This window comes from Macaca mulatta, chromosome 20, assembly GCF_049350105.2.
Source record: "Macaca mulatta isolate MMU2019108-1 chromosome 20, T2T-MMU8v2.0, whole genome shotgun sequence".
NCBI classification, from domain to species: domain Eukaryota; kingdom Metazoa; phylum Chordata; class Mammalia; order Primates; family Cercopithecidae; genus Macaca; species Macaca mulatta.
Genome location: NC_133425.1, coordinates 2,104,516 through 2,132,387, shown reverse-complemented (window position 1 = coordinate 2,132,387; position 27,872 = coordinate 2,104,516). Strand labels below are relative to the sequence as shown.

Here is a 27,872-nt window from a genome sequence, read left to right as displayed (position 1 = left end):
CTGATGGCCCTTCCCTCCCCTTCCCAGCTCCCAGGGTCAGGAATGCAGTTTCTTTTAATTAAATTATTCCCTAATCAGTGGCAGCCTTGATGGTCTCTGCCGGGAACTGGCCCAGCTGCCAGGCTGCAACCAGTGGGCTGAGCCAGCCCCTCTCTGGGTCCTTTCCTTCGTACTCCTGCATTGATTTAATTGCACGGCCCCTCCCTGGGGGAGAAGCGTCCTGTAGAGTGTGGTTCCAGAGGGTTCCCGCAAACCGCGAGGCAGAGCCCTTCCCCATCACCTGGGGCGGGCGTGACTGTGGTCCTGCGTGTCTCTGGTCTCAATGTCTGGTTGTGTTCTTCATAGGAAGGACAGGGAAGCCCACTTGGGTGACGTTTAGAGCCCCCACGTGACATGAGCTAGCCGTGAACCATTTCCACGGGCCATTTCCAAGATGAGAAAGGGCTCTTGACCGGCTTCTGCTGCGTCCTCACCACGAGTGGCCCTTGGTTGGCATGAGAGAAGGAGAGGCTGCCCTCAGACTGCACTCCATCTCTGGAGGCCTCTGGGCCTGAGTCTCCGCCTGGATGCAGTAGCCCTTCTGGACCCTCCAGTGCTCTCCACTGGGGTCTTGGGGTCTTTCTTGGCTCCAGGAGTGGTGTTCTCGCCTGGTGGCTTCTCTGTCACTACTTGCCAGGCTGTCTGTCTTCTTGGGCTACTGGAACACCACCGTAGGCCCGGGGTGCTGCCTAGGGAGGACTCGGGGAGAGGAGAGGTGGCAAATGGGGACCTGAGGAGCAACTGGCATCCTGGCCGTGACCTGCAGGCTCCCTGGGGTGCTACATGCAGCCAGCACAGTGAAGGAGAAGAGGAAGCCTCTGGGTGGACGCCAGGGCCCCTTAGGGTGTGTGCCGTGGTGCCGGGTTCCACCTTCTTCACACGTGTGCGTGCACATCTGTGGTGGGCACTTGTTTTCAGTGTAGTCTTTTTTCATCTAATTTTCATCCACCCTATGTTAACCTCCTGTTCTGTCTGTCCTTATCTTTATGCCAACTCAGATTTGTACCCAAGCGCAGACATATGCAAACACACGTGCACACATGCACACACAGAGACACACGTATGCAGATCATATGCAAACACGTGCACGCATGTGCACACAGACACGCAGATCATATGCAAACACACCTGAATGCATGCACACACACGCATGCAGACCACATGTAAACGTGAACGCATGCACACTTATGCAGATCGTATGCAAACGTGCACACATGCACACACAGACATGTATGCAGATTATATGCAAACACATGCACATAGGTGCATGCAGATCATATGCAAACACGTGCACACGTGCACACACCCACACATGTATATCATATGCATACACGTGCACACATGCGCACAGACATGTATGCCAATCATGCAAACACGTGCACGTATGCACACAGACCCACATGAGGATCATATACAAAAGTGCACACATGCGCACACACGTATGCAGATCATATGCAAACACGCACACATGCACGCAGACACGTATACATATCATATACAAACACATGCACACACGTGCACACATTTGCAGATCATATGCAAACACATGCACACACGCATATGCAGATGATGTGCAAACAGCACACACATGCACACAGACATGTATGCAGATCATATGCAAACACATGCACACGCACACAAGGCACGTATGTAGATCATATGCAAACACATGCACACAGACACATGTATGCAGATCATGCAAACACATGCACACATGCAGATCATATGCAAACACGTGCACACATGTGCACACAGAGACACATGTAGATCATGTGCAAACATGCACACACGTAGACACATATGCAGATGCACACACAGGATTTAGGGGTAAATGTTCGCTTTACTCAAACAGGGCCATATTAGATACATTTCTTTCATTGCCTTTTTTCCATTTACTAGTATCTGATGGAAATTATTAAGTTGAACCTAGAAGAAAACGATGTATATATGTATATATAAATTATATATATATATATATTTTTTTTTCTGAGACAGGGCCTTGCTCTGTTGTCCAAGCTGGACTGCAGTGTCACAATCACAGCTCGTTGCAGCCTTGACCTCCCCTGACTCAAGTGATCCTCCCACCTCAGCCTCCCAAGTAGCTAGGACCACAGGCGTGAATCACCACATACAATTTTTAAATTTTCATTTTTATAGAGACAGGGTCTTGCTATGTTGTCCAGGCTGGTCTCGAACTCCTAGGCTCAAACCGTCCTCCTGTCTTGACCTCCCAAAGTGCTCCAGGGGATTACAGGCATGAGCCACCACACCCACCGAGAAAACAGATTTTAAAGTCCGTTTTGTCTCATTCACGTGAATGTTAACTTTTTGTTGGTTTTGAATTTCTCCCATCACATTGTTATCCATTGCTATTTCAAAGCCATGGTTCTCTCTTTACTATGCAGGATTCTCAGCTCCTGAGGAGCGGTTTTGTCGCTGTAATTCATACTTCCAGTCCTGAATCCGCTTGGGTGGCTTTAATCTAGAATCTTCCGCATCGCTTTTTAGTTGTTTTTATGTTAGACTGTGTGGAGGCCGGATGTTTGGTGGCATCGCTCTTCGTTCCTGTGGATTAGTGGCAGTGACAGTGAGCTTGGAGCTTCCTGTGTGGCCCTGTGGTGGCTGAAGAGGGCGGTTTCATCACCACCCGTTCTGCAGGGGGCAGCTGAGCCCAGCAGGCGTTCAGGGACTTGCTCCCAGCATCCCACGGATGAGGGTCTGATTCGCGCACTCCTCCCCTCCACCCTCCCGCTGCCAGCCACAGGGCATAGTCTGTGCGGTGGCCTTGCCGCCCCCTAGCAGGCCTGCGTCCGTTCTCCCGCCTGGGGCTTAATACTTGTTTCCTCCTTTTCCCCACTGCCCATTGCCAGAACCGCCGTAGATCATCCCCTTCGTGGGTCTTTTCAAAGAGCTGGTTTTATCTATCAGAATTTTAAAATATACTCGAGCTCATTAATTTTTGCCTTTTGTAGGTTGCTTGCTTTTTCTGGGAGAAAGGGGTTTATCATTTCCACTGCCTGGAGTTGGTTGATTCAGCTGTTTTCCATCTCTTCTTCTCCGCTAATGAAAGCCAACTGGAGGGCGGCCACCCTCTTCTGGCTGTGTCCCTGCCCCACCCCATCACCTGAGGCCCCGTGCTGCCCCGACAGTGGCCGATGATGTGGTTTTATAACCTTCAGCGCTGATGCCTTTAGACCAAGGACCACCTGCAGAAATGCTTCGAAAATGCCACACGCTCAGGGTTTTACAGGTGACCTTTTGTTTCTTAACTTTGATTTTATTACACTGTGGCCAATGTGGCCTGAGGATTGTTCTTTTAATTATTAAAAAAAAAATTCGGCATGTGTATGATTAGTCCAATTGTATTACCTGACTTATAATACTAACAGAAGTACCTGTCTTATCAGTTCTCAGCCAAATGCTGTTCTCCAGACAACCCTTTTATCACTTCCAGCACTTACTCCGGTATTTATCTGTCTTTCTGACTGATGGGTTTATATGGATTATTCTTCGCACATCACAGTTAGACACTGTGTATACGTGTCCTCTTATGAATGACAGGGATTGCCCTCACACACCCTAATGTTCTTCTCATTAGTAAGCTATGTCACAAATACGATTTTTATTAGTTTAATAGTCTTTATTTTGACTCTGTAAATATTGTGACTGCTGAGCCAAGTAGTGAACTATAATAACTTCTTTTCTAATAACGCTTCCTTTTTTTTGGAGTTCATAGTTGCCTCTTCTTTTTTGATTGGCTTGGTTTTTCATCGCTGATCATCTCTCACTAATGTCTTCCAACCGTACCAGTGCAACTGGTCAACCCTTTCCAATACTGTTGTTTTTACAGAATCAAACACATTAGACAATCCATCAGTTTTTTCTCTCCACTTTGTGAAGATTTCCACTCGGGACCTCATTGTTACTGCTTGGAGCAGATGCTTTGTAGGTCTGTGGATCTGGAGATTGTGGGGCAGGTTCTCTGCCAGATGGGGTGCCACTGACGAGTTTGTCCCTCTGCCCATCCCAGGGATCCTAAGATGGTTCCCCGGAGCAGGTGACCTCACTGCACTGAGGGTAAGCCTCAGAGTCCACAGCCCTTCCTCCGCTTCCTTCTAAAGCAGTGTTCTTATGGAGGATTTCTTTTTTTTTAGAGATGGGATCTTGCTATGTTGCTCAGGCTAGTCTCAAACGACTGGGCTGCAGCTGTCCTGCCACCTCAGCCTCCCGAGTAGCAGGGACTGTCCGTGCAAACCACCAGGATCCTTTTTAAACTCTTTGCGTGATCACATTTATAGAAAGACATGTAAAAGCAGCTGCTGAGATGGGTCCTTCTCTCGGCTTGTCCAACCGTGGTGGTCACTGTCTGGTAGGGTGAGCCATTGTCGTCCTCACACGGCCCTGTAGGGCTGCCCTGCCGGGCAAAGGCCTGTGCGTCCGGAGTTGTGCGAGCAGCAGAGAGGCCAGAAGCTCTTTTGGTCCCATCAGACACTGTTGTGGCCACCAGCTGGGGGAGACGCAGACACAGGTGCAGGTTCGGTGCATGGCCCCAGGCAGGGGAGACAGACAAAGATACAGACTCTGGTCCCCACGCCCTCTGCCGCCCGTCCTGCGCCCGCCCTGCTCCCTGACTCAGGCCCCACGCTCTCTGCCGCCCATCCTATGCTTCCCCTGCTCCCTGACTCAGGCCCCATGCCCTCTGCCGCCCGTCCCGCGCTTCCCCTGCTCTCTATGACTTGGGCCCCATGCCCTCTGCCACCTGTCCCGCGCCCCCCCGCTCCCTGACTCAGGCCCCATGCCCTCTGCCGCCCGTCCCGCGCTTCCCCTGCTCTCTATGACTTGGGCCCCATGCCCTCTGCCGCCTGTCCCGCGCCCCCCCGCTCCCTGACTCAGGCCCTGTGCCCTCTGCCGCCTGTCCTGCGCCCCCCCTGCTCCCTGACTCAGGCCCCGTGCCCTCTGCTGCCCGTCCTGCACTCCCCCTGCTCCCTAACTCAGGCCCTGCACCCTCTGCTGCCCGTCCTGCACTCCCCCTGCTCCCTAACTCAGGCCCTGCACCCTCTGCTGCCCGTCCTGCACTCCCCCTGCTCCCTAACTCAGGCCCTGCACCCTCTGCCGCCCGTCCTGTGCTCCCCCTGCTCCCTAACTCAGGCCCTGCACCCTCTGCTGCCCGTCCTGCGCTCCCCCTGCTCCCTAACTCAGGCCCTGCACCCTCTGCCGCCCGTCCTGTGCTCCCTCTGCTCCCTAACTCAGGCCCTGCACCCTCTGCCGCCCGTCCTGTGCTCCCCCTGCTTTGTGATGCTGCCAGACAACCATCTCCTGTTTTTGTCTTTCCAGCCCTGGATCAAGCTCCCTGAGAAGTCTAGTGGGGAAGGGTGTTCAGAGACCAAGATGTGGGTGCTGGGGTGCCTGTTGCTACTGGGGAGCTGCGGCTTCTCGGCCCCTCAGCGGGCAGAGTTAGGAAATATGTGGCTGTTCAGGAAGCCACGCGATGGGGAGGAATGAACTGTGGACAGCTTGGGACCCTCGCAGGCCACAGTGCGCCGTGCCGGTGTCAGCAGCTGCCGCGTCCTCCTCGCCCCTGCTCTGTTTTATCATGAAGCAGATTCCAGGCATCACATTCCCGCATTGGGAAACGTTCCTCATACACCTGAAGACAGGGCCTTTGCAACAACACAACCACCACCACATCACACCTGAAAACCGAGCGACTTTCTTCACGTCCATGTTAGTAATGCCTTTTCTCCGCTGTTTGTCCACACGAGGGCTGGCCGCGTTGGGTGGACGCCCACACGCTGTCTCCCCGCTTCAGGTCCTGCTGGGTCAGTTCTCCCGTGGCCACTCTGCCTGCCTGGCTGCCGGTCACTGTGGGCTGGGGGGGAGAGCTCACGGCTGGATCAGAACCCACTCTGTGGCCCCCTCGCGAGGTGGCTGCCTTCTCCCACCTCGCCGTGGAGGTGAGATTGTGCGGGGACCAGCGCTTCCCTGATCTGCCCGTGAGATAGCCCCTGGGTGGTTGCTGCCAAGGAGCATGGCTGGGCGGGACAGGGTGCCCCGGGCTGCCTGGACGTTTGGCTGGGCCCGCGGGACAGGGTGCCCTGGGCTGCCTGGATGTTTTCTGTCCAGGCCACCCCCCCTCGTCGCCTCTGTCCCATGTCGGCTGTTTGGAATGTGTCGCTCTGGACTTCATCTGGGATAAACAGCTGCTTCTCTCCCCTTACTCCTCAGCTGCGGGGGAACGCTGCTTTCCAGGCCTGCCCGCAGGGTTTTTAATGTTCCACCCAGACCTTGCTGACACCTCTCAGTGGCTGAGCCTGTTTCTGTAGATTCTCTTACTTGTGTTTTGTTTTTAAATTTTCTATGTAGTTAATCTTCTTTACATTTCAAACCTTTTAACCTTTATTGTTTTTCTCCTAAGAACTGTATAGTAAAACCCGCATAGGAACCGCCTGGATGCTGTGGGTTCTGTTTACAGGGTTTGCTGTGTCATTATTTAGTGGGTCTGCTCGCCCGTGACCCCCGTCCCTGCGTTGGTGCTTCAGCGCACGTCAGGGTGGGGCTGGCATCAACGCTTCCCCAGGTGCTTCAGCCTGCACATCGTTAGCTGGAACTCACCGCACATTGCGTCTTTCCCTTGATAAAAAACTTGCATGAGCCCCATCAAGGTATAGAGAGTGGCCGTCGCCCCAGAAATTCCCGTCATCCTCACTCGTCACCACTCCCATTTGTACGAAGATACAACTGTCTTGTTCTAAGGTTGAGTCCCTGTGAGCACTTGTGGAGCGTTTTGTCTCCGCACCCACACACTCCGCCGGGGGTTTGGCTTTGTACCAGTGCCTGGCTCGCAGGTGAACTTTGCACAGGGCCTGTCTGGTCAGCATCTCTGCAGGAAGCGCAGGTCCATGTGCCCACCCAGGAGGTTGTGGACCCAGTGGCCCCTCAAGAAGGGCTGTGGTGACTGTGTTCACCACAGGAGGGCTTTGCGCTGTCTGAAAAGGGGAAGAGACTGCCCCAGTGGAAGCAGATTTGTAGGTGATATTAGGGAAGCTTCCTCCTGTCTTCTACTTACCTGGACTTCTTATCATCCAAGGCATCTGACTCACAGTCTTACCTTGTTGAGTTACCTCCAGAAGAAAATGGTCCTTGTTTCACTGAGTGCCTTCTAAGCGCAGTCTGTGATGGGGCCCGTTCTGTCCTGTCCTGGCCTTGCTGAGCACTGAGACAGAGACCCGGGCAACCTGCTGACTGAGGCCAGCTCCCGCCACACCTGCACTGGGCCACATGTGCCGAGTTGCTTCCTCCTTCAGGCTCTGATGACACTGGAAGCTCCCCGGGGAGAACGCAGCGTCCTTTGCTGCTGGAGACGCCTGCAGATGCCCGTTCTGGGCACGGGGGGGCCCCTTGGGAAGGGTCTGCGCCTGGCTCCCTCTCTCCATCTGTCCCTTGTTTCCGACGGACAGGAAGGCGACGGTCATTCCTAGCATTCCAATGTAACGTGTTACTTTTCTCTGATGACTTTGGGGATTTTATCTTCGGTTGCCAGTTTTTTGACTACGATAGGCCTACTTTTTACCAAATTTGGATAATTTTTGCCCATATTTGGGGGAGGGGTTGCCCCATGTTCTGTCTCTTCTCCTGTGGCTCCGCCAGCGTGGACGTCAGGCCTCTGCCTGCCTTTCACCAGCTCCCGGGCCCTGTACTTCTGTTTGCTGTTTTCTAAGAGTCTCTCGTCTCTAGAGTGAGTCACTGGGGCTGCTGTGTCTTCATGTTCACTGCGTTTTCTTTCTGTTCTCCACGCTGCTGCTGAGCTCATCCAGGGCATTTGTGCTCTGGAGATTTTCGTTCTCGCTCTGGAGTGGGCCTGGCCTTCCTCCGAGGCTGTGCGTCTCTGCTGAGCTCTCCGGCCCGCCTGCCTAGCAGCGCGTTTTCCTCCACTTCCTCACCCTGATGCTTTCCTGCGTCCGTGTGGAACCGGTGCTTGGGGTGCATTGCTTAGAGAGGGGAACGTGGACACGCAGTGCGTGCTGTGGGGGCCGATGGGCCGGGGCCAGTGTGGATGCCTTGTTGTGGGCTGAGCCGGTGGGCCGGGGCCGGTGTGAATGTCCTGTCCAGCAAGGCCGTGGAGGTGGCGTCCAAACAGAGTCTTGACCAAGGCCAGAGGGATGGTGCTGGGGGCAGGAGCCTGACTGCCTGGAGGAAGGGTGTCCCGGGGTGAAGCCGTGCGGTGGGGACCCCAGCATGGGTGCTGGCTGCCTAGAGGAAGGGCGTCCTGGGGCGAAGCTGTGGGGTGGGGACCCCAGCATGGGTGCTGGCTGCCTGGAGGAAGGGCGTCCCGGGGCGAAGCCGTGGGGTGGGGACCCCAGCATGGGTGCTGGCTGCCTCACCCTTGCCCCCAAGTTCTGACTGTGGGTCCCCGTGAGGCTCCTACCAGGGTGGCCCTACCACCTGACGTAGCTGAAACCCAGTCCTCTCTACATGCCAGTGTTTCTAGCAAAACACTTGTGTCTTTCTCCCCAGTACCTCCAGGATGTGGGCCTGAGGACATCGCTGCCTCCTTCAGTTGCTGCTAACTGAGGCCCCCCAAGAGTGACCCACATGAGACTGCGGCCCAGACGCCCTTCCTGCCCTCAGGGGCCCACACTGTCCAGAGCGGGTCTGTGGGTGGGATGCCCACAGCAGCCTCCAGGCCCCTTGTCTGTCGGGCCTGTGCCCTGGTGCTGCGGGCACTGCTGTCCTCATGGGAGCACTGGAGACGTGAGCTTTCCCATGGGGGCTCAGCGGTGATGGAGGTGGAGCGGGGAGCTCTGTGTGTAGGTCCTGACAGAGATGAGGCAGAGGCCACAGGGCTGCCCTGACCCCTGCCCCGGGCATGTCGGGTGATTCCCGCCCACTTCCCAGGTGTGCCAACCCCCATGTTCCTTCTCTGAGTGTGTGAGCTCACACAACCCCCGAACACACCGCCGTCCACGTAGGGTGGGTCCTGCCTGCTGGCCACACTGAGCACAGCTGGAAATGCCGACCGCCGAGTGTCAGGGGAGGGTCTGGAAAAGCCGCGAGTGAAAACAGACCGTCCCCGAGACTGTGTGGTGAGGGGAACACCCGCTTCTCAGTCTGGGGGCCCACGCTGACACTCTGACAGCCCACGTGGGTGTCACAGCAGGGACATGGGCACTGCTGGGCTGTGAAGCTCCAGCCCAGGAGCCCCCATGGGAGGGGCAGGCAGATGCCGTGAGCTCATCCCACGGCTGCTCGGGAGTGAGACCCACATCCCACAGGTGTCTCTGAGCAGGTGCCCACCCCAGGACTGGCTGAGAGTCGGGGTGCACCCCAGGACCCCGGCCCCGCATGAGAGTCGGGGTGCACCGCGGGACAGTGGCCCCACATGAGAGTTGGGGTGCACCCCGGGACAGGGGCCCCACCCCAGGACTGGCTGAGAGTCGGGGTGCACCCCAGGACCCCAGCCCCACATGAGAGTCGGGGTGCACCCCGGGACAATGGCCCCACATGAGAGTTGGTGTGCACCCCGGGACAGGGGCCCCACCCCAGCCCTGGCTGATTGTCGGGGTGCACCCCAGGACACTGGCCCCGCGTGAGAGTCGGGGTGCACCCCAGGACACTGGCCTCACATGGTCACTTAAATTCACATCCAACTGAACCAAAGTTAAATGCAATGTCAAATGTGCTTCTCAGCCACGCGGGCTGCCTTTGAGTGCTTCAAGGCCTGAGGGGCCGGGGCCCTTGAGGCACGCTGGGACCAGGACAGCTCCGTGGGCACAGCGTCCCCGCAGCCCATGATGGCCAGCACTTTTCTGGGGTCTCATGAGTCACTTGGAGGCTCGGCATATTTCAGCCATTTTTCACTCCCAGGACACAAAAAACAAAGAAATGGTCATGTGTGGTGCCTGCCAGCCTGAGGTAGGTGAAATACTTGGAATACATTAATCCTAAACACTCTTTGCCGCGAAGTCTAATTTCCGTGGACGGGAAGCATTTTCGTATTTATCCAAAACCAATAAAGATAGCTAAGGTCGTTAGTGTGAATTTGTTTCCCGAGAGCTGGTGACACCTGCACAGAGCTGAGCCACGGGGACACCTGGGGCTGGGAAGTCTGGTTGTCACGGCAACCGAGTATGAACAAGCCGCGCGGCCGGGTGCAGGGGTCACTGAGGCCACTTCCTGTTTCTCAGCAGCGCCCACGGATAGCCTTAAAATATGTAACAGTCCACTAAACTCCTCGTAACTGAGAGTGTGTAGTTAACATAATTTTATCTAAAGCACGAAAGCCCTCAACCAGCGCTTTCGGAGATGTCTGCTTGCTAGAAAATGCACTCCCGTTTGCCATCTGATCTCTGGTTTAACCCAGCCAGCCGCCCCGCGCCACGGCCCGATGCCACGTCCCCAGCTCTGCACCTATATGTCTTGTGGGCAGCAGAATGGCGGCCCTCCCATGAAACGTCCTCAGGACGTGAGACGTGGCCAGCGGGCAGATGCAGCTGTGACAGCTCAGGCCGGTTCTGGAAGTTCCTGTGCAGAGTTTGGCTCTGGGTGACCGCAGGCCAGGGAGCTGCAGCCCACTCCAGACACAGCCTGGCCAATCCCAGAGGAGGGAAGGAGCCCACGGTCCAGAGGGGGCTGGGGGTGCTGGGTGAGCACAGCAGCACTCCTGTCCCCTGGGTCACCTCTGGGGTAGGGCTAACATCAGGACCCCCCAGCACCCCTGCAGACAACCCCGGTACAGGGGTGGGCATGTCTTCTGGGGGAGGGCAGCCCTGCCTGGTCATCTCCAGTGAGCCGGAGGGATCAGCAGGCCTGGCCAAGCCCCCAGAATGGCCCCTGCCCACAGTGCACAGGTGCGGCATTTCTTCACATGGGCTTGCGGAGCATATGCTTGGCGCGGCCACACCATGGCTGAGTGTTGCCCGTGTGCTTGGGGGAGGTGAGGTGGTGACGATACCATGGCTGTGTGTGGCCCGTGTGCCTGGGGCAGGTGAGGTGGTGACGACGCATCCCCATGGTACCAACATGAGAGTGGGCTTTGGGCCTGGTTCCCCACAGGATTGCGTCTGTGTGCTGGGCTGCGGATGGGCCCACACGTGTGACGTTAGCTCTGCCTTCAGGATGAGTTTGCAGCGTGGCAGCCCCTGGGTGGCGTCTCCATCCCCAGCGCTGAGCACAGTCATGCTCTCGGAGCTGGCTGCAGAGCAACCGCCGTAACAGACCCAGAGCCCAACACTCAGAGGGTCTGCAAGGGGACACCCGGGACGCAGCCAGCTGCCGGGAGAGGGTGTTCCTGACGTACCTTCAGCTGCTGCCGGGGAGCCAACGAGGCATCCCAAGGCCGCAGGCCTCAGTGGCAGAGCCTCCGCTTGTCCCTCTGAAGCCTTTTCAAACATGGTCATGAAAGATGTTTTCCCTGTGGCCGGAGACGTGGAGAAGTGGGGTCTGGGGCTCTGCATGTGGGTAGGTCACAGACAAGGCCACCTGGTGTCCCAGGGCCATGTGGGTGTGGCCTACCAGTGCCCACCCCCGCCACTGGCTCGCAGCCAGAGCCCATCTCCCCAGCCGCCATCATCCAGCCCCAGGGGTGTCTGTAGCCCACAGCCCTTCTGTTCCGTGATAGTGCAAAGTAAGATTTGCAGTGCTATTTCATAACTTTTCATCCTCAAATATAACCTGTGAAAACGAAGGAAACTTTTAAAAGCTCCCAGCTCTCTCTGGGGCCGCCATTAGAAGCCCCTGGGGTGGCAGAGGGCGGCCCGGCGCAGAGCTGAGTGACAGGCAGTCAAGAGGGAAGCGCTTTGCTCCCTCGTCCCAGATTTTAACAGCGAACTTAATGGATTTCCTATTTCTAACGTGGATGGTGGCTGTCATTTTTGAAGGATCCATCTGTGCTATATTTAATGACTCTCTCTTAGTAACTCAAATAGTTTCCACAGAGTTAATGAGGCCTCAACTGGCATTCTCTCCTACAGTGGCCATTGCAGTGACTTGCACCTCCAAAATGTGTTAAATCACGTTTCTTCCCTGGTCAGAGGCAGCTCAGCCCACAACCCACTGGCCCCATATCCCTCCCTGTGCCTGAGGCTGGCTGCCCTCGCCCTGCACACCTTCTGCACCCTCCGAGCCTCTGCCCCTCACCGGTGGCCGAGCAGCACCTGGTTGTCACCTGCCCTGGCCCCCCCACATCCCACGTGCCCCGGCCCCCCACATCCCACGTGCCCCATCCCCACATCTCACCTGCTCTGGCCCCCAGTGATGGTGCTCGTCTCACCTGCCTGAGGCACCGCAGTCATCCCACCCTGCATCTGTCTCGTCCCACATGACTGCTGGCCTACAGGACTTCCATCTGGAAAACCCCAGCTCAGGCTCCACCCCAGCGCTCTGCCTGGCCAGCAATGCACCGTGTCCCTAGGCTGGCCTGGGACTCTCCATCCTCTGATTGAGGTCCCCAAGGCTGGTGGTGCATGAGTGTGCTGCTGGCCGCCCAGCCTAGCCCTGCCCAGAGCATCCTCCAGGCATCTCTCCACGTGTTCCCACGTGCCCTGGGCTGCCAGGCACAGATCGCGCCTCTTGGTGGCAAATCTTCTGGTTCTTCAGTGGCAGAGGGTCCCTCCTCAACCTCTGATTCCCATAAATGGAAAAGGAATGTCAGCATGCACCTCTGCCTGGGTTTTATTTGGGGAGCAGGTGCCTAGGAGCTTAGCTGCAGACTGAGGGATCCCGGCCGTTGTGAGGATGAGGAGGGCTCTCTGCTGCACCCTGTGGTCTCTGCCTGCCCTCTGCCCCCATCCTGCACCTGGCTTCTCTGGTGGTTCAGACCCGTCCATACCCATGCCTCCTCACACCTGTGCACACAGGGCCCCCCCAGCCTGAATGTCCCCGGGAGTCGCCCCTCGGTCGCCCCTTGGCTCTGCAGAGCCAGGTCTAGGGTGAGTTTTTCTTTGGCTGTTTTAAAAACGGTGTTCTTAAAACAAGTAGCACAGGACCCTGCAATCTAGGAGGCGAGCATGGGACGGTGAAAACCGTACAAGCCCTCAGGCCTCAGGGGACACCCTTCCTGGGCCAGCCAAGCAGGCAGCAGCGAGGCCAGGGTCCTCAGAGCCACCGATTTAGGGCTGAGAGCTGTGTGGCCCTCTGCGTCAGTCACTACTTAACATTAATGATTCGCACTTGGAGATTTAGTTCAGAGAAACCACAGTTCCATCTGATTCCAGGGCAGTGAAATTGTGTCACCAATGGTCACGGGAAGGGTGGGAGAGAGTGTGTCTGGTTTTCCACTTGGAGAACTGGAGCGATCACGGGCCTCAGGGCCTATAGCGGTGTGCGTTCTCTTGTACGAGCAAGCGTCCGGTCTGTGTCCTGCAGGGCAGGAAGGTCGGGTGTGGGGAGCCTCCCTGGGTCTTGGCCTGCCCGGCCTCTACCCATTTGGGTCAGGGCTGTCTTCACAGGGTGCCGGAAGGGTTGGTACTGAAGCAACCTGCAGTCCCCCTTAAATGTGGAGACGTTTGCTCCCCTCCCAGGAGGGGTCGGGGCAGCCCAGGGCGCAGTGGTGGGGATGTCCGTGTTCCCGGGGCTCAGCATCTCGTGGGGCCTCGGAAGACAGTACGTGCAGCTGCAGCCGCCAGGCCTCGTGCCCCGTCAGCGATGGTGAGAACTGATTCCAAGTCTAGAGCTCTGGGGAGCCGCTCCGAGAGGCACCGTGTGGCAGTCGCCATTGTCTGCAGATTTTCTTTTCCCAGCATTTTGGGGTGCCCCACACCTCCTGTGGCTCCAGACCTGACGTGCAGAGCCTTCAACCCTAAACCGTCTCCAGCAAGGCAGTTATGAGGCTGCATCCTCGTTTCTGCCTGTTCTGATGCCCTGAGATGCCTATGAATGGCACAGTACGGTTACCTGCAGCGCTGGCTGGGCCTGCAGGCCACAGGCTCCTGCCTTGGGCCCCAGCCTGGCTGTGGATCTGTGTGAATCCTGAGCGGAGGGCAGCTGAGAGGCACCGGTGCCCACCTGTGCCTGGGTGCTGGGGCACTTGCATCTCCTCTGCACCAGCATCGGGGCATCTAGCAGGCAATGAGCAATTAATATGGTGCACCAGGCGAGGTGCCAGGGCAGGAGTGGGGCGTCGCACCCTGTCCAGCGGGCAGGGCTCAGGAGCGTCTCCCTGGGCCCTGCACAGGCAGCTTCTCTGGTGATTGGACCAGTGCTGTCTGTGTCACAGGAAGGAGAGCAGTGGCCGTGGAAGTGAACGTTCCCCACGAGAGCTGCTGCCCAGTTCCCCAGGCAGGGCGTGCCAGGCTCCTCCTGGGGCTGTGCTCAGTCTCCCGGAAGGCCCAACACAGCACGTGGTGGAAACGACGCCGGGGTAGTGGAGTGGAGCAGGGGCCCTCCTGGAGCCATCCCCCTGTTAAAGGGAAGGGAGGTCCCTGGGGAAGAGCAGGGCGTGCAGATGCTGATGCCCGGCGGGCAGTGCGTGCAGCTGCGCAATGGGAAAGGCGCCGAGGGGGCGAGGACTGCCCTCACCAGCAGCGTCTGCTGTGGCCCTGCATGTTGCCACCTCGTTCGGGTGCCTCAGGCTCGCTTCATACAGCGCTGGTGTTTGCTGGGTGAGAGCTGCCTGGAGAGCCCTGGCCCTGGCGCTGGCGCTGGCGCTGAGGCCGCCCTGGCAGCGTGCTGCTTATTGACTTTCCTGGGGACGCGTCGTCCACCACGCTGAGGCGGAGAACAATGGCAGCCCTTGTGCATGCCGCGCAGCTGCTGGAATTCCACAAGACCCAAGCAAAGAAAACAGAAGCAGGTGGGCCCAGGGCAACCCTTTCCTTCCCGGGGCTTTCGCAGGGCCCAGCCAGCTGGGCAGCTCTGGCTTCTGTGGGGAAGATGGGGCCCAGTGAGCCTGGGGCGTAGGCGAGGTGGAGGGGGTCCCGCTGCAAGACCAGCAGGCGTCAGCTTGGCAGCCTGTGCCCTCCACAAGCCGGGGCAGCATAAGGACTGACCGTCTGTCCGTTCAGAGACCAGGGCCGCGCTGCCTCCATGCACACCCATCTGTTTATTCAGTAATTGGCACACATCAGTGTGGACTTGCAGGCGTCTATTTTGTACTTTGGGTTACAATCCAGTGCTGCTGTAGCAGCTTCTTCACAGGCTTTTGACTTTACCATAATATCTCAGATACAGACGAGTTGCACCAATGGTTGGAGGAAGCTCCCCATGAGCCTCCGTCCGCTTCCCCTCCGCACTCTCCCATCCTCTGTGGTGCGTAGACGCTGCCCCCACAAGCCTCCGTCCGCATCCCCCCTGCACTCTCCCCTCCACTCTGTGGTGCGTAGACGCTGCCCCCACAAGCCTCCGTCCGCATCCCTCCGCACTCTCCCCTCCACTCTGGCGCGTAGATGCTGTGGTGGTGTGAGTCGTGTGATCGTTGTCATGCTGGGCAGTGGGTGGCCTCTGTCCCATCCGGCATCCTCAGAGCCCAGGAGGGAGCCTGGCCTGTGGAGTCTCCGGGCCCCTGGGATGTGACCTGCCATGGACAGACGTGAGCTGTGGGCAGTTTCCAGCAGCCACATTCATGGTGGCTTCACCTCTGAGAACAGCACTGGGATGGCGACCCACATCTGCATTCTTTTTTTTTTTTTTTTTTTTTTTTTTTTTTTTTTTTGAGACGGAGTCTCACTCTGTAGCCCAGGCTGGTGTGCAGTGGCCGGATCTCAGCTCACTGCAAGCTCCGCCTCCCGGGTTCATGCCATTCTCCGGCCTCAGCCTCCCAGGTAGCTGGGACTACAGGCGCCCGCCACCTCGCCCGGCTAGTTTTTTTTTTTTTGTATTTCTTAGTAGAGACGGGGTTTCACCGTGTTAGCCAGGATGGTCTCGATCTCCTGACCTCGTGATCCACCCGTCTCGGCCTCCCAAAGTGCTGGGATTACAGGCTTGAGCCACCGTGCCCGGCCTACATCTGCATTCTTATGCCGGGTTTCCAGTGGGAAGGATCTGTTCGGCTCCCACATGTCCCCCACATCCAGCAGCAGAGCTGCTGCCTTATCCTGGGCCCGTGAGGGACTGACCAGTGTTGGTTCCATGTGGACCGACCATGACCTGCCTCTGCATCTTTGCCTGGCTTCCATGCCCGCCTGGGAAGGACAGGGCTAAAGGGAGACACTGCCTCACACAGAGGCCGGGCTGCTGCCCCAGTGCTGCTGCCCCAGTGCTGCTGCCCCAGTGCTGCTTCCGGGCTGGGGAGAAGGTGAAAGCTGTTTTCATGCAAACCTACGGGAGGGCAAAGGCTTCCCCCAGACATCCGCTGGCAGCACGTGTGCTGGGCGCATTCTCAGATGTCAGGTCTGTGCAGCGTCCTGCAGGGTGGCAGGTGGCGGCCCTCAGAGCGGGGGCCTTTCCCTCCAGGGCAAAGGGTGCCGAGGTCACGGGAAGCCCTGACCTGGGCCCCGGGTCCCACACCAGAGCTCCCACTCCTGCAGACCTGAGCTTGCATGTCGGTGCTGAGACTAATACGTGGGGGTTGGTGCCTCTCCGTAGTAAGGTCAGCCCTGTTTTAAGGACCGTTTCCATTAAACTGAGTTTCTGAAATGATTTCTTTGTGAAATGTGTGGCTTCCATTAACTCACCCTTGGTATGTCTCATTGTCGTTTTAGGATGGGAGTCCCAGCTTCTGGAAACAGGGTTCCTGGGGATCTTCCTGTGCCCGCTGTGGACGCTGTCGAGGCTGCCCCAGCACACCCCCACATCCCGGATTGTCCTGTGGGGCTTCCGGTGGCTGATCTTCAGGATCATGCTCGGAGCAGTAAGTGGAGCTCTTCTGTGTGGTGTTTGGGGAGTAACGGTGGCTCTTTAACCTGTGCGGCTTCTAGGAGAGGTGAGCGTGTCTCGCTCCTCCCCCGCCGCCCTCTGTCCTCCCGTCGGCATGGCCTGGCCCACAGCCCGCTCTTCTGCCCCTTCTGGGCCTGTGTTTGAACACTGGGGGCTCCGCTGGCTTTTCCCAGGCGTGTTCATGGTCACCGTTTCTGGGAAAGAACCACACCTCTGAGTCCATTTCAGGAGACTCAGGAGCACTGGGCGCCCTGCTTCCCCCCAGCCCTCCTGTGCTTGCTGGAGTGTCCGAAATATTTCAGAGCTCGTTTTTAAATGAGAGTCTCAGGCCATAGTGGGCCCGTTGGCAGACATATTCGAGGGGGAAGGAGGCATGAGACCCGCCGTCCTGATGCTCAGGGAAAACGCGGCCTCCTTGCGTGTGGTCTCTCCACTGCGTCCTTCCCGGGTGCCTGGCCTGCTGGGCTTTGGCGTCTCTTAGGACAGCCAGACTGTCTGGGTTCGCTGCCGAGCCCCGGTGTGGGGGTGGCGCGTTCCCTGTGGGGCCCCGGCGTGGGGGTGGCGCGTTCCCTGCGGGGGCCCCGGCGTGGGGGTGGCGGGTTCCCTGCAGGGGCCCCGGCGTGGGGGTGGCGGGTTCCCTGCGGGGGCCCCGGCGTGGGGGTGGCGCGTTCCCTGCGGGGCCCCGGCGTGGGGGTGGCGCGTTCCCTGCCGGGCCCCGGCGTGGGGGTGGCGCGTTCCCTGTGGGGCCCCGGCGTGGGGGTGGTGCGTTCCCTGCGAGTTCCCTGCCGGGCCCCGGCGTGGGGGTGGCGGGCTGTGTGTGCTTCCTGCCCAGCCAGGGGCTGCCCATCTGCGTCTGCCCTGCGTTAGGTGAGGACACGTGCCAGCCCTGAGTTCAGCTTCAGTAATGTGACCTCTGAGTTCACAAAGACATGATTTGCACTTTACAATCAGGAGTGACGTGGCCCTTTTGACGTCTGCTGCACTGACCAGAGCTACGCAGCTCTCACTGTCTCTTCCACTTCACATGCTTTGTTAGTAAGATTTTAATTTTGTGCTGGAATGATAAAATCTTCATGTTTTTGTGTTGGAAACCACGTCATACAGATACGCTCTCTGAGCATCTGTTCGCTTAAGTGTTTCGTGGAGGATCCGCTGAAGACGTACAGAAGAGTTGGGCAAAGCCCCAAGGAACTTGTCCCCGCCCCACCCGACAGCACGTGCTCACGCCAGGGCCACGGCCAGAGCGTGCCGCCATCTCGGCCACTCCTTCAGTCCGGAATGTTCCTCTTCTCTCCCTGGCTTTGAGGCGTGACTGCTGTGCCTGGGTTCAGCTGCAGGTCATTCGGGTAGGGGGCCCGAATGCTGGGCAGCCCCTTTCACCCTGTCCCCCGGGGCAGCTTCAGACACTTCGGACACCCAATCTCGACACAGCACCAGCCACGGACTCAGGAAGCCACGACCTCACGTGGCTTGGGGTATCATGTAACGTGGTTCACTATAGCATGAATTGTGGTTCAGTGTAGCGTGTAGTGTGGTTCAGTGTAGTGTGTAGCGTGGCTTTCTATAGTGTGTAGCGTGGTTCTGTGTAGCGTGCTTGGTGTAGCAGGTAGTGTGGTTCAGTGTAGTGTGCAGTGTGGTTCAGTGTAGTGTGTAGTGTGGTTCGGTGTAGTGTGTAGTGTGGTTCAGTGTAGTGTGTAGTGTGGTTCGGTGTAGCGTGTAGCGTGGTTCAATGTAGTGTGTAGCGTGGTTCGGTGTAGCGTGACTCTGTAGTGTGTAGTGTGGTTCAGTGTAGTGTGGTTCGGTGTAGTGTGTAGTGTGGTTCAGTGTAGTGTGGTTCAGTGTAGTGTGTAGCGTGGTTCGGTGTAACATGTAGCATGGTTCAGTGTAGCATGTAGTGTGGTTCAGTGTAGTGTGTAGCGTGGTTCGGTGTAGCATGTAGTGTGGTTCGGTGTAGCGTGTAGTGTGGTTCAGTGTAGTGTGTAGCGTGGTTCGGTGTAGTGTGTAGCGTGGTTTGGTGTAGAGTGACTTGGTGTAGCATGTAGCGTGGTTCAGTGTAGTGTGTAGTGTGGTTCAGTGTAGTGTGTAGTGTGGTTCGGTGTAGCGTGTAGTGTGGTTCAGTGTAGCGTGTAGTGTGGTTCAGTGTAGTGTGTAGCGTGGTTCGGTGTAGAGTGACTTGGTGTAGCGTGTAGTGTGGTTCAGTGTAGTGTGTAGTGTGGTTCAGTGTAGTCTTTAGTGTGGTTCAGTGTAGTGTGTAGCATGGTTCTGTGTAGCGTAGCTTGGTGTAGCGGGTAGTGTGGTTTGGTGGGCTGTGAGGGGCTGTCTGGGCCCATTCCTCACCATGTGTTCCCTGCACCATGATGCCATGTCTGGCCATAGCTCTTCTTTTTGTCTCGTTCAGCTCAGAGCTCCATCCCCCTGCGGCTCCCATCTTCCCCAACGCCCTCCTTTTCTGCCCCCCTCACCCACATACCTTGTGTCTCACCAGCACCAGCCCTTCACCAGTGCTGCAGAAACGTCAGCTGTGCATGGAGTGGACCGGCCGTTTCTTGAGGAAAATGGGGCTCCCTGGTGGTACGCGAGCACCTGATTCCCTTTATTCCTTTTCTGGGAGGGTTACATGGCATCTCATGATGAGCACTTGCCGGGGTTGGAAGGGGTCACTGCAGGCTCAGCTGCACGAGCAGGAGACCCGCAGAGAGGGACCTCAGCACCAGGGCCCCTCTCACCCCCCAGGACAAGGTGTCCGGAGGGTTGTCCCGGGCAGGGAGGCTCCCGCTTTCCTCCCTGCCCTCTGCGGCATGCCAGCTTCAACCCAGGTGTTCTGCCCCAGCCTCACAGGGGTGGTGGGCACCCGTCCATGACGTCACTGCACACCTGTGGATGGTGGGTACCGGGGCATCCCTGACAGGTTGGTTTTCTGGGGCTGTGGGGAGTCTTGGGTGTTTACTCTAGGTCGGGCCGGGTCCTGGCTGAGGGGTGGGTGAGTGGCTGCAGAGCCTTCTGGAAATGGTGTCAGGCCGGGTCCTGGCTGAGGGGTGGGTGAGTGGCTGCGGAGCCTTCTGGAAATGGTGTCAGGCCGGGTCCTGGCTGAGGGGTGGGTGAGTGGCTGCAGAGCCTTCTGGAAATGGTGTCAGGCCGGGTCCTGGCTGAGGGGTGGGTGAGTGGCTGCGGAGCCTTCTGGAAGTGGTGTCGGGCCGGGTCCTGGCTGAGGGGTGGGTGAGTGGCTGTGGAGCCTTCTGGAAGTGGTGTCGGGCCGGGTCCTAGCGGAGGGGTGGGTGAGTGGCTGCGGAGCCTTCTGGAAGTGGTGTCGGGCCGGGTCCTGGCGGAGGGGTGTGTGAGTGGCTGCGGACAGTTGGCCATGGCTTGTTGGAGGAGGGCATAGCTGCAGCCAGCGTCCAGATCCCACAGGAAAGTGGGATGCTGACTCCGGGTTTATTTTTCCATTTAATTAGAAAGACTAGAAATGTTTCCATGGCTCCTTTTCACGGGACATTGAAATGCTTCGTTGTCTCCAGCCAGAGTACAGATACTCTCACAGGCTGTGGGTCCTGATCCGTCCGGGACTTAGTTTTAGGTTCCACCCTCTGCTGACTTGAATATACACAGAAGCGTATGCGGCATTTCAAAGGGCTCTGTGCACGGCAGTGTCAGGCCGAAGCCCTGGGAGAGAAGCAGAGCTCCAGGGAGAGGAGCCAGCCCCACAGAGGAGCCGCCAGGCGCTTGTATGAAAGCTCCTGGTGCCAAGAGTTGAACAGCTCCCACAATGCCTGGTGGATGCAGGGATTCATCGGCTCATCGGAAGCACCTTTTATGGCATTTTGATTGACTGTTAGTGCCAGCTGGAGAAGAAATTATCAGTGCACTAAAAGGTGTAATTACTTGATAGACTCTTACATCGGTGTGATTAATGTTCCTTTGGTGGAAAGCAGAGGGTGAGTTGATAAGAAAGAGCGATAGCAGCAGAGTATCCACCTGTTGATGAGGAACTGCCCTGTGGACAGAGCCAGCTAGGAAGGCAGGCACACCCTTCCCCGGCTTGTGCGCCTGGGTCAGAACCAGCGCCACACCGTCAGCTTGGCAGATTCACTCAGAAACCAGCACCTGTGGTTCTGTGGCCTGGGGGGTTTCAGATGCCCTGACCACTGGGTTCCTCAGAGCCATCTCAGGGGGAGCCCCATGGCCCTCCAGGTGAGGGTGACAAGCAGAAGGGAATGAGAAGCCATAGCTTCTGTGCCCGCCTGAGCTGGACGTCAGCTGCAGGCCTCAGGGCCACCACACAAAAGTCAGTTATATTTCTTTTTTTTTTTTTTTTTTTTTTTTTATTGAGGCAGAGTCTCGCCTTGTCGCCCAGGCTGGAGTGCAGTGGTGCATTCTCAGCTCACTGAAACCTCCACCTCCCAGGTTCAAGTGATTCTCCTGCCTCAGCCTCCCGAGTAGCTGGGACTACAGGTGCCCGCCACCACACCCAGCTAATTTTTTGTATTTTTTTAGTACAGACGGGATTTTACCATGTTGGCCAGGACCTCGTGATCCGCCCACCTTGGCCTCCCAAAGTGCTGGGATGACAGGTGTGAGCCACCGTACCCAGCAAGTCAGTTGTATTTCTATATGCTAGGAGAAAATGTCAAAATGAAAACGTTAAGTATAGCATTTATAATAACATTCAGAACCATAAAATAGGAAATTTTAACAAAAGAAATGCAGCCTGTATGCCTCGAAAGATACCACACATTGCTGAAAGTAAGGAACACTTCAGTAAATGGAGAGGTATACCATGTTCATGAATCAGTCTTCATATTGTTAAACTGTCCGTCGTCGCCAATTTGAGCTATAGATTCCATGACATCCCAGACAATCCCAGAAGGATTGTTTTTTCCAGAAATAGGTAAACTGACTCTTAGATGTATGTGGAAATGCCAAGGACCTAAATAGCCAAAACAATTTTGAAGAAGAATAAAGATGCAGGAGTCACACTACTTGATTCCAAGATTCACTGAAAAATGATAATAATGGAGACAGTGTGACACAGACGTTGTTAGGGTTCCCTCGAGGGACAGAACTAATAGGATGAATATATATATAAAGGGGAGTTAATGAGTATTAACTCACACAATCACAAGACCCCACAATAGGCTGCCTGCAGGCTGAGGAGCAAGGAGAGCCAGGAGAGGCAGTCCCGAGTCTCAGAGTGGAAGAACTTGGAGTCCGATGTTCGAGAGCAGGAGGTGTCCAGGACAGAAGAACGATGCAGGCTGGGCGGGGACACCCGTCTCATCTCTTCACCTTTTCCTGCCTGCTCGATATTCGCTGGCAGCTGATGAGATGGTGCCCACCAGATTAAGCTTGGGTCTGCCTTCCCCAGCCCCCTGACCCAAGTGTTAGTCTCCTTTGGCCACACCCTCACAGACACACCCAGGATCAGTACCTTGCATCCTTCAACCCAATCAAGTTGACCCCCAGTGGTAACCATCACAAGGCGTGAGGACAGATAGCTGCATCTGTAAAACAGAGAACCAAGAAACAGTCCCACACCAAAGTCAGGATCAAATGATTTTTGGACAAGCCACCAAGTCAATTCAACTGAAAGAAAGAAGCCTGTGCAACAATTGGTGCTGGAAGTCCTGGATATCCATCTGGGATAAGTGAACCCCCTCCATCACCACATACAAATGTTAATTTGAGATGGATTGCAAACATAAAAGCTAAAACTATTAACACTGCTTGAAGGTAACATAGAATGTTTTGTAATCTTGTGATAGGCAAAAGTCTCTTAGGACACAGAAAACATTAACCATAAAAGAAGAAAATGGCCGGGCGCAGCGACTCACACCTCTAACCCCAGCATGTCAGGAGGCCAAGGCGGGAGTGTCCCTTGAGCTCAGGAGTTCAAGACCAGACTGGGCAACATAGTGAGACCCTGTCTTTAAAGAAAAAGAAAAAAAATACATACATTGGACTTCCTTAAAATTAAAGTCTTCTGTTCTTCAAAAGACACCATCGAGAAAATGGCAAGGCACAGATCAGGAGAAAATATTCACAATGCTGTTATGCCTGACAAAGAACCTGTATCTGGAATACATAAAGAACTCATAAAGTTCAATAATAAAGATAATTTGATTTTTTAAAGAGGGAAAGGATTTTAGCAGGCACTTCACAAAAGGAGATATGCAAATGGCTATCATAGCACTTGAAAAATCCCTCAGATGCATTGGCTATTAGGGAAATGCAGAGCAAATCTACGCTGAGATACTTCCTCCCCACAAGAACGGCTGAAGTTACAGAGGCTAGCGAGTCAGCACTGGCACTCGTGTTCGTATGCTGAGGCGGCCATGAAAATACCACGGGCCAGGGGCCTTCAGCCACAGGGATTGATTTTCACAGTCGCTGGGGCTGCAAGTCCGAGATTGAGGCTCTTCCAGATGATTTGGTTTTCAGCAACGATGTCCTCGCAGCTTGTGAAAGCGCCTTTCTCCGTGTCCTCACGTGGCCTTGCCTTGCAAGGACACTAACCCTGTCGGATCAGGGCCTCCCCTTATGACCACATTTAACCTTAATCAGCTCCTTAGCAGTCCCATCACGGGGGTTAGGGCTGCAGCCTGTGAACTGAGCGGGACACAGGCATTCAGCCCATCGCAGCAGGGTGAGAGGCGGGGGACGTGCCGCCTTGCCGGGGAGCAGGTATGGGCTCTAGCATGCTAGGAGAGAGTTCACCTGCTCCCAGCCTGCAGCCCAGTGTTTCCACTCATAAACAGTTACCCTAGAGAAACGAAACGCTTGTAACAGCACTGTCCGCAAGAATAAGGACTGGAAACGGCCACAGCCCGTCAGCAGGAGAGCGGATAACACACGGGGCCACATTCCCAACACGGCTGTGGCTCCTCAGCGTGAAGAGGAAGAAACTACGGATGTGGAAAGCGTGCGGTGGTCTCAGAGCTGGCGAGACACCAAGGAGTGTGCCCCGAGCGAGTCCCTTCGTGGGAGGGTCAGAACAGGCAAACGGTGCGTGGGACGCGCTCAGAGAGGTGCCTTTGGGATTCAGGTGGGGGCTGACGGGGTGGAAGTTTGGGAACTTTCGGAGCGATGGGAGTGTTCTGTGTCTCGATGGTCAGCCCGTGGTTCAGAGGAGGAGCTGGCAGGAGCACTGGGGAGGATGAGTAGCGTCACTGCCACACAGCAGAGACAGGCGTCCCTGGGGGCAGCGCAGAGGTCACCACACCGAGCCAGACTGTCCTCGGCCTTCCCTGGGTTCAGCACCAGATGAAAACCATGTGCTTTGAACCCTGGAAAGACAATCAGCCCAGTCAGAGCCAGAGCCTGAGACAGGCGGCCCCCAGGGCGCAGCTGCAGGAAGCTGCATCCTCTCGTGGGCTCGAACAAGGCGGGGGATGATGTGTTCCCTCAATGGCTTCTTGGTGTCCCTTGACATCCAGGAGTGTGAGGTGAGGTGAGGGCTCTGAGCCGGGAAGCTGGCAAGTCAGGGAGAATGCCAGGCCAGACGCATCGGCCTGTGGGGGTGGAGCAGAGCCTGGCACTCACTGTCCTTGCTCCGTCTCACTCCGGCTGCAGCCCTGGCCCAGGCCTGCCCACCCCAGGCATGTGGCAGAGCAAGCCTGGCTCCCAGAGCTCCCCCCAGGCCCTGGAGCGGCAGGTGGCGGGCATCCTCATCCCAACCCATGGCCGTGCCATGCACAGGATAGCCGAGCTTGCCACTGCCACAGGGTGTCGGCGGGTTGGGGCAACAAACAGGGCCCAGGTGCTGGTGGCCAGGCTGGCTGTATGTGTGGGTCGACTGTCACCTGACTGCGCTGGAACAAGAACCACCCCCACCCACCCCCGCTGCTCTCCACCCGGTTCTGGGCCGGCCCTGGCTGGGCTTTGTGGATCCTCAGGTTGTGCGGGTCATGGCTTCCTGGGGCCGGGCTGGAGCCATCATGGAGTCACCATGGTTCCTCACGGACACAGGCGGGGCTGGCGGCGCCCCTCCACCCTCCTTGCCTCAAGCTGCAGGGACAGCACCGAGAAGCCACACAGACCCAGATGGCCTCGCCCGACTCGGACTCAGGGCCGTCTCCAGCCTGCATCCCACCGGGCTGCACACACAGACGGCCTCTCCTGGAGCCCTGGAACATTTCCCTCGTGTTTTGTCTGCGTTTTCTGCTTTAAATGAGTTTATTTCAGTCGTGTCAAAGTGAAGGTCTCTTTCCCTCAGGACGTGATCAATGGCGTTGCCGTCAAGTCACAGTGTTTAGGGCAACAGATGGCCTTTAATGACGCTATATAAAGAAATAATTTCCCCCTTCTTTTCCCTTCTTGGTTTTGTGAGGACAGAGCATTTGTGTCTCGGGGCGGGGGTGGGTCTGCATACTCTGTGGCCAGCAGGCAGCAGACACCTGTTGGTGGAGCCCGCAGCTCTGTGTCCCAACATCTCTGTGTCACCTGCATGGGGCAGAGGGTGGGTTTTCCGGGAGGCCCCTGGAGCCAAAGCCTCCCTTGATCACTTCCTGCTGATGACCTGGGCTGTGTTGGGGTGCAGAGCTCTCGGCTGCGAACGTTCTGGGAATTGAGTTGGGGTCCTTGTTGCTGGGAATTCTCAGACCTGGACAATATTAGAGAGGAGACCACTTGATTTTTAGTTTGACCCCTGGAGAATTGAAAAGCTGGAAATGTGTTTTCTGTACCTTCCCGCTCCCAGCCCTCCCCTCACTCCCCACCTGGCTTCTGTGTGGAGGGGGCGTCTGCATGGGCTGTCCTGCTGTGGCTGCAGGGGTGCAGACGCCCACTGCCACTGTCTCCCGCTTCCTGCTGGAGCCCACCTTGGCGTGAGTGTTGCCTGGCAGAGGCATCTCAGGCCCACAGGAGGATAAAGAGAAGCCAGAGAACTCATCATTCCAAAAACTGGCCAAGTTAAAACATAATGTCTGGCCGGGTGCAGTGGCTCATGCCTGTTATCCCAGCACTTTGGGAGGCTGAGACAGGCAGATCACCTGAGGTCAGGAATTTGAGACCAGCCTGGCCTACGTGGTGCAATCTTGTTTGTACTAAAAAACACACACACACATAAAAATTAGCAGGTATGGTGGCGGGCACCTGTAATTCCAGTTATTTGGGAGGCTGAGGCAGGAGAATTGCTTGAACCTGGGAGGCGGAGCTTGCAGTGAGCCAAGATCGCACCATTGCACTCCAGCCTGGGCGACAGAGTGAGACTCCAGCTCAAAAAAATAAAATAAAATATGATGTCCAAACTCACACCTCTGCAGCTCACGGCTCCATGGGGCTCACACCTGTGCAGCTCACGGCTCTGGAGGGCCCACACCTGGCTACAGCACCCACAGGTAGGGCCTTCTAATGCTCCTTATGTGCAAACTGTCTTGTCCTCATTAACACAAGAAGAAAAAGCAACAACTGAAATGTGGAATATGTAAGCCCACAGTGTCCACAATTTTTAGGTCAGAATCGAGCAAAGGCCAGGGAGCTATAGCCAGGCTGTATGATTGCAGGTGCCGCGGAAACTCCAGTAACTGAGATGCCGCCATGAAGAGCTGCCTGGGATATTACAGAAGCCTTAGGCCAGTCAATGTGACCACTTAGATCAGATGGACAAAAGCCTTGAAAAAAGGTGCAGGGGGAGTGCCCTGCACAGTGACTTCTTTTCTCAAGGAAAGCCGGGATTCGGGACCCGCGTCAGAGCTGAGCCCCACGTCTCTCTTTACACCCAGACCTGCTCACCTTTTGTGGGATTCAGGCCCAAGTGTGCGGCATCGTGCAGTGGAGACCCCGACCCTCACGGGCCAGGGCAGGAGGTCTCCCGCGTCCAGGGCCCGTGCCTCCCACGTGTGTGCTGCCGCCCCAGGCCTCATGGGGTCGGAAGGAAGGTGCCAGGGGCTCAACAGGTTTGCACTTTAATGTCTGCTGTTTTCCCACAGGCCCAGGACTGTCTGCAAAGCTCTTGATGCTGAGCGTGCTTCACCCCCAAGCGTCCCAGAGGGTCCGCAGCCCATGGGAAGTGTGGGTCATGGGCAGCACTGAAAGGCCAATGTGGAAAGGCGCTGCCGGCACCCGGGAAGAGCTGACTTTGAAGTCCACAGGCTGCTGCCTGGCATCAGAGCCACTGGTGAAATCACATTAAACGTAACGGAATCAGTATCGGCATGCAGCCCTGTGAGGCCAGGATCAGGCGGATGGAGGGGGCGACAGGCCTGCCCTGGTCCTAGGCAGCCACACTCCAGAACCAGAGCGATTATCCTAATGGCTTTATTGCATCAGTATGGGGGCAGCTCAGAGGAAAGGGGCTGCTTTCAGGCCCATCGCCTTCAGGGCACCACCCGGAAGGGGCCGACCTCTGACTCCAGCACGGAGGCATCGTGGGAATTTTTAGAAAATGATGTCTATGGCATCCTGACCTCTGGCCCCGGCTGCCGCCCCCTGTGAGGCTGAGGCCCAGACCGGAGTCCTCGAAAGCGCTTTGTGCCTCTGACCTCCAGCGTCTGTGGGCAGAGCTGGGGCAGGAGCCGGGGTGCTCCTCGCAGCTGAAGCACATCAGCCTCCAGGGCGAGCGTGTCTCAGATCCCCGCGCAGCCCCCGGGACGATCACACAGGACATGCTCTCCTGTAATCTTCAAAGGATCTCCTGGGTTGTGGGTGCAAAATAAAACTATGCTAAAAAGAGCACTAATAATTCCTCTTCCCAGCCGCACAGTCCAGCTCAGGTGACCTCCCAGTGAGAGAACCAGCCGCCGTGCTCACCACGCACGCGCCTTTCTGGGTTCACGCTGGAAGTCTCTATTGAAGTGCACGTTGTTTGCCAGAAAACAAAAATAAAAACACCGTAAGTCCAGAATCTCTTCTGTCTGATTTCTAGTGAAAACTGTGATCACAGCAAGAGGAATTCACGTGGTACAGTGACTAGAGCAGCAACTTCCGGAAGGCAGACCGATCCCGTCACAGAGACAGGCGACTGAGAGTCCACAGCAGACCTCGTGCTTCGGAGATGCCACGCCACGGCGAGAACTGCCCTCCTCTTAATT

At 56.6% G+C, this 27,872-nt stretch overlaps 3 protein-coding genes across 25 annotated transcripts in view; all 3 read left to right on the top strand.

Moving 5' to 3' along the window:
* Positions 1–27,872, top strand: part of LMF1 (lipase maturation factor 1) — a 120,517-nt gene that overhangs the window by 48,911 nt on the left and 43,734 nt on the right. For 20 of the 23 annotated variants that reach the window (XR_013411381.1, XR_013411382.1, XM_077985188.1 and 17 more), the window contains one exon: positions 16,674–16,822. Coding sequence is in view for 21 of the 23 variants with exons in the window: in XM_077985188.1 (XP_077841314.1) it covers positions 16,674–16,822 (149 nt within the window). In the remaining 2 variants the exon portion in view is untranslated. Of the gene's footprint in view, positions 1–2,950; positions 3,290–14,289; positions 14,828–15,198; positions 15,283–16,673; positions 16,823–27,872 lie in introns of those variants that run through there. The other 3 variants (XM_077985189.1, XM_077985191.1, XM_077985190.1) reach the window with 3 other exon arrangements.
* Positions 4,756–7,776, top strand: LOC144337807 (uncharacterized). Its single transcript, XM_077985320.1, has 2 exons — positions 4,756–6,085; positions 6,129–7,776. The coding sequence occupies exon 1, from the start codon at positions 4,888–4,890 to the stop codon at positions 5,539–5,541; it is 654 nt and encodes a 217-aa protein (XP_077841446.1). The 5' UTR covers positions 4,756–4,887; the 3' UTR covers positions 5,542–6,085; positions 6,129–7,776.
* On the top strand, positions 17,953–27,682 carry LOC144337809 (uncharacterized). Its single transcript, XM_077985325.1, has 3 exons — positions 17,953–18,330; positions 19,334–19,419; positions 26,772–27,682. The coding sequence occupies exons 1-3, from the start codon at positions 18,208–18,210 to the stop codon at positions 26,872–26,874; spliced, it is 312 nt and encodes a 103-aa protein (XP_077841451.1). The 5' UTR covers positions 17,953–18,207; the 3' UTR covers positions 26,875–27,682.

What these genes read in the sequence shown, in the direction of transcription:
- LOC144337807 (XM_077985320.1), top strand. Translation starts at nt 4,888, where the DNA reads ATGCCCTCTGCCGCCTGTCCCGCGCCCCCCCGCTCCCTGACTCAGGCC.
- LOC144337809 (XM_077985325.1), top strand. Translation starts at nt 18,208, where the DNA reads ATGCTGGGCAGCCCCTTTCACCCTGTCCCCCGGGGCAGCTTCAGACAC. An exon ending in CACGTGGCTTGGGGTATCAT is followed by an intron (nt 18,331 to 19,333) that starts GTAACGTGGTTC and finishes GTGTCTCACCAG; the next exon opens with CACCAGCCCTTCACCAGTGC. An exon ending in GAAAATGGGGCTCCCTGGTG is followed by an intron (nt 19,420 to 26,771) that starts GTACGCGAGCAC and finishes GTTTTCCCACAG; the next exon opens with GCCCAGGACTGTCTGCAAAG.